Genomic DNA, 10,774 nt, shown 5'->3' with positions numbered 1-10,774 from the left:
CCTTTCATGTTCCACTACAAGAATCAAATGGTTCTTTTTGGTGTTTATGATCCATGAATCACTTGGTTCTCATTTGGTACTGGATTGAACCTGCACTGGGTACAGGTTGGTTCATTCCAGAACCACTAAAGAATGGGTGCTAAATAATACCAGAATGCTGTTCGAATGCAGTTCCCGTATGCGTTTAAGCCAAGAACCGCGTTTGGGTACTATCTAGAACCTTTATCTATTTTTTTCAAGAGTCTGAATTATTTTTAAACAGAATTTACCTTTACAAAAATAAAAAAAACTCAGTTTTGATGGGCACAGTAATAGAGGCATTCATCTAACAATATGATTATTATCGTGGTTGCTGATTGACATGGAACTCTCATTCCACGTCAATATAAACTACAACAAAAAACAAACGCAGTGTCAGACAAATACCTCCTATGTTTGTGATAGATCTCATAACATTGTGCCGGTGTTCCTCATAAAGTGATCTCATCACTGACATGTTTACAAAAGCCGAGTCTCATAAATTGAGGTCAATGAGCAATGACCACTCCGTGAGTCAATAGATTCTAGAGATGAGCGCCAATAAATTCGAATTCAATTGAGACATTTGGACATTCTTTAAAAGTACTTTTATTTGTTGCGTTTTTTTAATTGGTACAAACCTGTCAATGCGATGCATTTCGATGTAAGATCAAACATTTAATAAGAAATGTGTCAAGTAATATAGCACATACAATAAGTTAAAACATGTCACACAAGAATGTTTTTTTTTATCTACACAAAAACACCCTAAACAGAGTTTAGGTCTAGACTGAAAGATCACTGTATAGTATAAGTGTGTGCGTGTGCAGTGTCCCCTCGTGTAAAATCCTCACGCATGCACAATGCATGCCTGCAGCTCCAACGGGGCGACGCACATTTTGTTAACACCCGCCCCCCTTAATAAATAAATAAATAAATAAATAAAAACAACCCGATGTATATTTAATAAATTACCTTTTGACATAACACAAGTTCACTTGAACACAACATTACAAGTGCTGCAAGAGGCACTCGAGGGAGACAACAATTGGCCCTCCGGAGAATCATTACAGTGGGATTCAGCGTCAATTTTTTTCTTCTTCTTCTTTTAAGTTCATGAACCCGCGCGTGGCTGCGTAGGTGTCGTTCCTTGCGTCACAGCGTCTAAATTGGGGCGAGGGAGTGGAGAGTCAGCGTGGGGGTGAGGATGGTGGTGGGAGCGGAGGTGGCTGGGGGGGGGGGCGGTCTGCGTGTTTTGGCTTTTGTACAAGTCACTAAGTGAAGCTCATGGACACTGTGTGCTCGAGCGCCTTGCGCCGAAGGGACGCGATGCTGGTCCCTCTCCACATGTCACTGTCCGGGGAGCTACACAACTGCGGGGAGCCCGATACGTTCGTGGGGCCGGAGAGCGACGCCGACATGCCGGGGAAAGGCGACTGGTACAGGTGCGACTGCAGGCCGGAGCCGTTGGACGAGAGGCCGTTGGACAGCCCCATGGAGTTGGGCGGCGGCCCGTGGCCGAGGCTGCACTGCGACAGCGACTGCGCCATGCCCGGCGGCTGACGGCCCAGAGCCGGCGGCAGCTGCAGCTGCGACACGCCCGGCATGCCCGTGGCCCAGCGCGAGTCGTTGGCGTGGAACGAGCACAGGCTGTTCTCCATGGCGGCCGCCGAGAACTGCGGCAGGCCTGGCGTGGGCAGCAGCGTGCCCGGGGCGCGGAACACGTTGGTGGTCTTCTTCCTCTTCTTCCACTTGGCGCGCCGGTTCTGGAACCACACCTGCGGGCCCAACGGAAAGCGAGCCGTCACACCGGGACGCCCCACGTGAAACCCACTGCTGGCTCATTTCAACACAACAGACACTACAAATAAATCCGCAGAGCGTTCGGGGACCACCATTATTTAGGTTTTGACGACTATTGCATTCTAGATTCTGGATGAATATGAGCAGCTCTGGAAAAAATAGTTCACTGCAAAACTGTTTGCCATTATATTTTTGAGGATAATGAGCATTTTGTTTTAGTCATCTGACAGCAAAACTAACGGCAGATAATGATAAATTGTAAAAATGGACAAAAAGGGCATTTTCTTTACCACTCGAGCTGTATATTTCAAAGTAGGGTATATGATTTAGAACTATAGATACGTTCAGACACTTTTGAATATTTTCTTAAGGATTTATTTGTTTACTGTTGTTATTGCAGCACTCGAATTATACGTCTATCTATCTATCTATCGTCTTGCAAAATATGCTGCAGTCTTTGTCTCGAGGGAATAAAAAAAAACGATAAGGTGCAACACAAAATTACAGTATGTCATTAAAAATATATGAGTAACAAAAATACAATTGTATGTTCGGGCAACTCACGCTGCTGGGCAGCAATTTGAATATGATCACATGCGGCATGTAAATAAGTAATTGCCGGAATTAAAAAAATATAAATATGTTCAACCAGTTAGCTATCATTTCTATATTTTATGAGCAATTCTGTTGTCACACAAGACATTGTTGTGAAATGTATTGTAAAGAAATAGGTCGCTATGTGTGAACCGTGGGAAAATAAATAGCCTGCCTACTTTCATATTATTTCTAACGTCACACTTTATGACATTAGTATTAACAGAATTGTCATTTACTCATATGTCGGTCATTTGGTGAAAATGCATATGAATTTCATACACCACCAAAAATCGATTTGTTGTTGCCTTGTAAGGTGACCTTGGGACGCCTAAAATAAACGGCATCCGTATTTTATTTATTTTTTTTTTTTTTAGTAAAGATTTTTTTTTGCATTCTGATATAATAAACCTGCCACTGTTTCATTTGAATATTTTTATTGGAAGTGTACAGCGTTATTAGAGCGATATATTTTTATTTTTAACCAAATGCGTTTGTTAAGGGGCCTAAAACGTCACGTTCATTTCCGCTTTTGTCAAACAAAACAAAACAACAATATCAGCATAACACACACGTTGTGTGGTGCACAATCTTGCGCTGCGAGCCAAAACACGCATGGCTCTCGTAAAGATTTCATCACGCTCGGCTGTGATTAACTCGCTCTCATTCCACGCAGCCACGCGTGACGCAACAGCCGAGGCTATTACACGACGAAGAGAAAACAAATGCAATCTTTCATCCCCCTTCAAAAAGAGAAGATTTTCTCGAGTCCTATTAAGAGCTTGTTGATGGAATATTTGAGGACGACCACGTGACCGTCGAGGAGACTAATATGTGTTGCTTCGTTGAGTTCATTTGCAAGGTTTCCACGTCGCCGTAGAATAACGTGTTTGCTGTTAAAATAAAAAGAAAATAAAAAAGTCAAAGTGTCTAATTAGGTCTTGTCTCTGTTTTATTACAACTCAAAATTACGCTCCGGGTGTACGAGTAAAAACGCAAAATATTAGGATTTCTTGTTGTTTGTTTGTTTGTTTGTTTGTTTGTTTATAATAGAGATAATGCTTTAATTTTGAAGGGGCGGGGGAAAATTGATTGTTATCCTAGAGGTGGTTGTGCTAATGAATTTACACAGATAATTTGTAAAATATTGTTAATTGTTTTTTTTTTTCATTGCGATGTTTTGGTTATTGTGCTATTCCGAAATGACTTTTTGCTATATTAATTCGAATCGAATGAAATAAATAATTTGCCTCATCACTCGTGTTTTCTTTCAAGAATGGTACACATTATACAAATTGCTTAAATGTATGAGCGCAACTGCATATTAATACACGATCTAAATCCAAAGGGTATTTCTCGGGTTGGAAAATACACTCGAAATGATTCAGCATTGCCAAACGAAACACAAACATCTTGATTCTAATTCATATTAATTTACATTTTCAGAAGTTCACCAAAAAATATTTGCAAATTTATTTTTTTAGGCGAATGATCAACGACTTTCATTTAGACAAATTTGACAATTATATTTTTTTAGGACTGTATTACCCTCCCCGCCCCCATATAAGTTCCAACGCAGTGAGTTCAATATTACAATATTTCCAGCTTTGCTTCAGCACAATGGACAGCGACTCAAAAAGAACTCATTATTATAAACTGCATTTTATTCTACGCACGTAAATTAATTTATCCTCTTCATGATTATAACTAGTTTCCGGTTTATTTAACCAAATAATGTAAATCACAATAGAACAAAATGGTGGACGATGAAGTCAGTACTGAGTATATTTGATATCATTGCGAAATTGTAAAATTTGCACTGAACCGGGTCAGTTTTTAGTCCTTCCAATGCCTGCACCATTTCAGGGGCTCACCTGGACTCTGGACTCAGTGAGGCCGATCCTGAGGGCCAGTTCCTCCCTCATGAAGATGTCCGGGTAGTGGGTCTTGGCGAAGCTGCGCTCCAGTTCGTTGAGCTGCGCCGGCGTGAAGCGGGTTCGGTGCCGTTTCTGTTTCTGCTGACTGGACTGCCCGCCCGAGCTCTGCTGGGGCTGCTGCTGCTGCTGCTGTTGTTGTTGCTGCTGCTGCTTCTCCGGCTCTTTCCCGTTCACCGGCATACCGGCCGAGTTGGATCCCACGGTGGTGATGTCTTCGCCGGGCAAGAGAGTTGTTCCCTCCACGGAATCCGAACCGGGGGCCATGTCTCCCGGATGGCCCTGGTCCGGCACCCCGCCGCCCAGCCGACACTTGAGAGCTTCTCGGTGTCCGAGTAACTCTGCGGCATCTTTCATCCCTGAGTGGAAAAAAGAAAGTGTAAATGCATTTTTTTAAAAAAAAGAAGAAAGACAGAAAAGCAAAAACACTAATGAAGAACAAATATGACAAAAATAATAAATTAACTTAATTTAGCTGGGTGTCTTAATCAGATTCATGCTGTCAAATGATTCCTAATTCCACAAAAACACTTACACGTAATTAAATACACACTCAATTGATCACTATACACACACACATCGAGACCCACACGCACACACAAGGCGAAATAAATAAGAAGTTAAATCTTACAGTGGAGTTTAGCTCCCGGGTTTAGAGCCGAGAACTCACCGAGCCGAGCATCCAGGAGGTCGGCGTGGGAGAGCATCGCGTAGCGCTCCAGGGCGAAAAGAGGTCCGGGCAAAACGCTCCTACTAACTTTGGGGGCAATTTAAGGGGCATAGATGTTGTAAATGAAGGAAAATTCGCTTTGTGCTTAAAAAAAGGAGGTCTCTTGCATTATAATGGCCCTTAGAAGGGCTGGGAGGCGCTTATTAGTGGAGAGAAGCCGTCAGCTTCCTCAAATAAGAACCAATCAGAGGCAAGGATTGGACCCAACCGACACCCTCCAAGCACACAGACCCCCACCCACTTTCCTGTTTTGGTGTGCGTGTGTGTGCGCGCGTGTGTTTCAGAGCCACGCACGCGCCAAGACCCAAGCGTGCACGCGTAAAAAAAGCACTACAATTCAATTCTGCCGTACCATCCTTGATTTATTATCTTTTTCATGCTCAAATTATTCCACGTTAAAACGTCTTAATGTGTTTGTTTAATCTGCGTGAGGGCTGCGGGACACCTGCTTGCGAGATGAACACACGCGTGAAATGTCCCCTCTTGGAAAAAGAAAAAGAGTGGAATTAAAGTCAAATTGCAAAACAATTGCGAACGACCGCGCAAACGTGCAACATTCAGAAGAAATCCACGAAATGAATTTAAAACTCAAGCATGCAAATGAGCAAGATTATTATTTTGAAACGGTTGCACAGGCAAAACAAATACGCGCCCCGGTCCCGGCTGGCAGGTGATTTGCGGAGACAAATGGAGGAAATAAATAAATAAAGGAGTACAGATGGATCGCAGCTCCGCTTAGTGATCGGGCCGCTTTAACTCCCATCGACTTTTCATCAAGGCGTTGGCAATTAGAGCCATTTAGGCCCGCTTTGCTTGGAACTAAATCAGACGTGCAGGAGCCTAAACGCTTGCCCCCGTCTTGCGGGGGGCGTCCATAAGTAGGACTGTTACACAATTAAAAAGAGGGGGACAAGCATTGATCTGTAACTCGTCTGCGCAACGTGGTGGCTGCGTGCATGGCGCATGGGGGATTTGGAATTTTTGGTATTTTTTTTTTTTGTCTCCCGGGGGCAGATGTTCAGGTGAGGCCGGAGAATGGAGCAGCACAGCCCGGGACTTGACAAAGGAGGCGTCCGAGCGAGAAGTCCCTTCACTCTCCCTCTCGAACCTCCACATGGTGCTCGTCTTTGTGCTCAATCTGTCAGGATGCAGAGAAGCAGCGCAGCGTGGAAAAACACAAGCAAATGGACCGGTACGTGCATGTGATGAAGAGGGATCCCGAACTTCATCATCATCATCGTCATCATCATCATGATCATCATGAGGGTCTGTAAATTCAGCGAGGGAAGAGGAGGAAAGGGATTCCGAGGCCAATTTGGTTTTATTATAATTTTGCGAAGGTTCTGGAAAGGGTTCGAAGGCCACTAAAATCCGATACAGTCAGAGATCATACGCATCATTTTTGCCGTCAAAAGGATTTTTCTTCAAATTCAAGATCATAACGTTGTAATGTAGAGCATGCTAAATATGATAGATGTTTTCTTTGGGAGGTCTTATAGGTTAATTGCAATTGACTTATTTAAATTGACTTAAAAAAATAAAGCCTTATTTACGTTTTATATAAGAAAAAAATAACGGCAATGATACAGACGAGGCCAAATGACTTGCAGTATAATTCTACATTGTAAAATCCAATATTACATATTTACTTCTCATTATTATATTGGATGTGTATTGAATGAAACTATACCTAACGTAGATATTTTAGCACAAAAAAATACAAAACAATACAACGCCACCCATATAAATTATGATTAAAACATGCTCTTACTGTATACGTGATATTACAACGTAGCCAAATAAATGAATATACGAAGACAACATTAATAATAATAAATGTACTTTCTGTTTTAAGAGAGCAATAAATGTAAGAAATGCAAGTAGTGCTTTATCGGACATTCAGTGAAATACTTCTAATTTACAATATAATTTGTAGAATACTATAATTTCTACTAAACTTAAAATAATCGCACACACCTCCACGGTTTCCCTACATTTTTAATCAGCATCATTAGGTGGATAAACGCTTGTCGCATTTTGACTCAAGCTTTTACATTTCGTATTAAATTACATTTCTTTGTTGATCGACGCGAGAAATCACATTCCGGAAACACAATATTTAAACCCCAATAATTTAGGACAACCATGTTTCATGTTGTATATTTTTTTTAAGACGTGTGTCAGAAATCCGTTAGAAAAATGGTTGTTTTGTTACAAGCGGAGAAGGCGAAGTAATCAGTAATGTCTTGTGCTGTTGGCGCTCGCAACTCTGCCTTTATTGGCGTAATAAGAGCGAGACACTTGTGCAGGCTCTATGTCTCACTCAGCCTCCCTAACTGGACCACATCAATCTTTCTGCCTTGCAGTGGAAACACTCGCGCGCAATCCACGCGGGTTAATGCGGCGCATCTGAGTGCACGCGAGGCTGTTTACACGCCAAGAGAGACACTTTGAATGAACATACAAAAAAACAAAACAAACAACAACAACACGAAAAGGAAAAAAATGCAATTATATGGAGCAATATATAAGCTCAAGTTTTCCATGTGCGCCTTTTTCATTTTTACTCATCAAACTGCGTTGAATCCACTGCGCAAAAGTGGCGTAAAAAGAAGAAAAAGACACGTAAACGCAGTGCTATAGAATTTGGATTGTATTAGGTCCATCACTTTTGAGGCACACGCATTCACTCGCTTAAGGGGGGAAATCGATGTTCTATCTATACAGAAATGGTTGAAATGACATTTGTGTGTGTGTGCAGGTGATTTGATGACGGTCCAATGAGTACACCCGAAAACCCCCTCGCCCCCCCACAACCCTCCCCCACACCTCATGTCAGGCTTCCCTCTCCGGCCGCCCAGCTTGGCTGCACCACCGCGTGCATCCCGAGCCCCAATTAGGCCCGCCGCCCCGCGCCTGCTCCCCGGTACTACGTGATCTCTTGCACATGGCGGTAATCACAGGCTCCAAATAAAATAATCAGCAAAGAAGAGCCATTTCCTTAATGATGAAGAGGAGGAGTGTGTCACGCAGAGGGCGAATGGCGATGCGCGTGCATGTGCGTGTGTGGTGGAGGGCGTTATTAAAATGGCCACAGCACGAGGCACTAAATGGTGGCATTGTCGCGTTATTAGGCCCCAACATTAGGTACACGTGCACATTGCGCTACAAAAGAAGTTACACGTTATTAAAAATTTAATAGTCTGAGTCGAACAATGATTAATCGACAACTAATAAAATGGTTTTGATAATCGATTTATCATTTAGAGATTAATTAATTTTAAAATGTACAAATCCTCAACATTTCAGCATCCCAACAGTAAACATTCTACGATTTAAATTTTTCAATATAAGACATAAGCATAAAAGCATTCCAAATAAGACATAAGCATAACTGAATCATAGCACTAGTGAACAGCAAGTTGTGTTCGGAGATGGCTGTTGTCTGTAAACTGTTTTTGACACTGATGTAAAAAAGTTCTTTTTTTAGTGCATCAAGTTTTTGGGGTATAAATATATTTTTTGGTTTTTAAGTTTCACATAAAAGCTTGCACAATACAGATTTCACCACGCATTATTTATAGCTATATATATTACCGTAATTCATAAATATTAAATAAATTACAATATTACATGTTCCATTATTGGTTTTATTTCGTTATTATGAAATCCTGCTATGAAATCAATTGAGGACAGATTTTGAATCAGTGCAAACAAATCTAGAAAAACTTCCCTGCATCTCTGATTGAAAAAAATGTAGAACATATTCGTTGATCAGTGTAAATAATTTACGTTTGTGTATTTTCTGTGCAGTCAATTTGAATTCATGTCCTGTTTCTGAACAAAGTAGTTGACATTAAAACATGTTTAAAAACACCCAGATTCATTTATTATTGGACAAAATAATTGACAAATTAAATGATTTTTTAAATAACCATTCGTTGCAACCATAAATAATTATGATTATTGTAGATATAAAAGTCTACATACCTCTGCTTACGTGCCAGGTTTGTGTAATCACAAAAAAAAATTCCCACCATTTATATCACTTGTGCAACACAATTTATTTAATTATTTATTTTAAATGGGAAGCAGAAGACTTTTGCTACCATTTCAACTGCCTCCAATTAGCCACACATAAAGCTCGGGTGTTCATGTAGGCTTTTCTTGACTTTTTTCCCTATATTTTTGGCTTTTGAGCTGAAATCTGAAGGATTTTGTCGACACTAACTGCTCTTTGGAAATGTTCAAAATCTCATCCGCATTGACAAAGGATCCAGTTCCAACTTAAGAAATGCAACCCATAACAAAATGTGTAAACATGACGCATTTTTACCCATGTAACTGTAGCTTTTCTGCTTCGTATTTGCTCTTAATATTTTAAAGTTGGACGCAGCTGTCGATGTGACTAATTTTTTTGCCATTGGGTGAATAAAAAAATCCCCCCATATCTATCCAAAAGGAAAACACATGGTTTAAGAAAAAAAATGAAAATGTAAAGCCTCTCACTGGTTCTGCTTAAGAATGCCATAAATATTCATAGAAACATCAGGAGAAAAATATCAACATCTGATTTCCCACTTGACTCTGTGGCAGCTCTTTTGCACGTCTCATCCGCACTGTGAAAATCTAAATAACAAGCAACTGCCTTCATTCATCAAGACTCAAAATGATTCGCGGAATATAGATGCATATTATATTAGACTATGTGACGCCTTGCAACCGTAGCTCTAAATGTCACATTTACTTCATTAAAATGAACAGTAAATACCTTGAATCTGCTTCTCCCTTTTTTTTTTACTTTTTTGCAAGGTACACATTTTGAAAGTATTAATGCTTAAAAGGACATCAGCCACACAAATCCTGTGTGACTATATTTTGACAGCCTGCTAGCAGCAAGCCTCCACTGAAGATTTGTGATGCATTGAATGTGCTTTTTGTCAGCTCGATATTGATCCCAAAATAAAGCAAATTGTTTCATGAACACCGTCTTTAATTACATTTGAAAGAGAAGCTAAATCGTGAAGTGAATGGGGTCAAAGGATTAACTATGACGCCTTAATATAGTGTGTTTAAATCCCATCCCGTGACTTTCCCTCCAGTTCTGCTCCAGCTATTAGAATATGCTCTTTCTTAAGAGCTTCTCATTAGTGGGCTCCATTAAAGTGGCTCCATCATTAGGAAGCTGTGATGCATCATTTAAGGTAATGAGTGCCTTACATTACAGGTGCCAGCGAGCTGAGGACGCAGTGCCGTAAGGGCCAGTTCTCATCAGATTTAGTAGGATATACTGGCAGCGGAAGACTTTTGGGGTTACTGTACTTTGGAAATGAAAGAATGTTAATGCTAAAACGCCCCCATATGAAGCACCTAACTGCAATAAAATGCGATATGATGTGTGTTCTAATGGAAAACCACATTTTTTCGTCCAGCATATTAGGAGAAATGAGGCAATTTTTGGAGTGTTTCCACAACAAAATGAATCGTGTCATATTTTTAAGTATTCACGGCTATTTGAGTATGTTTAGATACAATTTTGTAATTTGTTAAAAATCAGCATGAATCTTGAAATGCAAAACAAATGAATGTAATAGCTTAAAACATATGGTTAGAAAACAGTAAGCTGAAGCTGAACCAACATTCATTTTGTTCAATTTTCTGAAGTTGCTTTTGACTATCTGGAAGCAGGTCTAAG

The 10,774-nt window shown here is 40.6% G+C and overlaps 1 protein-coding gene across 2 annotated transcripts; it reads right to left on the bottom strand.

Moving 5' to 3' along the window:
• Nucleotides 1–609: 609 nt before the first annotated feature.
• LOC148344179 (homeobox protein orthopedia B-like) lies at nucleotides 610–5,168 on the bottom strand. 2 transcript variants are annotated; one of them, XM_088305282.1, is made up of 3 exons: nucleotides 4,981–5,168; nucleotides 4,290–4,708; nucleotides 610–1,796 (listed from the first exon to the last, which is right to left on the bottom strand). In XM_088305282.1, the coding sequence occupies exons 1-3, from the start codon at nucleotides 5,054–5,056 to the stop codon at nucleotides 1,293–1,295; spliced, it is 999 nt and encodes a 332-aa protein (XP_088161408.1). In that variant the 5' UTR covers nucleotides 5,057–5,168; the 3' UTR covers nucleotides 610–1,292. The 2 variants fall into 2 exon arrangements, with proteins under 2 accessions (XP_088161408.1, XP_088161416.1); XM_088305290.1 differs by having other exon boundaries at nucleotides 5,020–5,158.
• Nucleotides 5,169–10,774: the final 5,606 nt, after the last annotated feature.

This window comes from Idiotropiscis lumnitzeri, chromosome 1 (genome assembly GCF_059441095.1).
Source record: "Idiotropiscis lumnitzeri isolate Australia: NSW breed Sydney's pygmy pipehorse chromosome 1, RoL_Ilum_1.0, whole genome shotgun sequence".
In the NCBI taxonomy this organism is placed as follows: Eukaryota; Metazoa; Chordata; class Actinopteri; order Syngnathiformes; family Syngnathidae; genus Idiotropiscis; species Idiotropiscis lumnitzeri.
The sequence above is the reverse complement of the archived record's forward strand: the minus strand, read 5'-3'. Positions and strand labels throughout refer to the sequence as shown.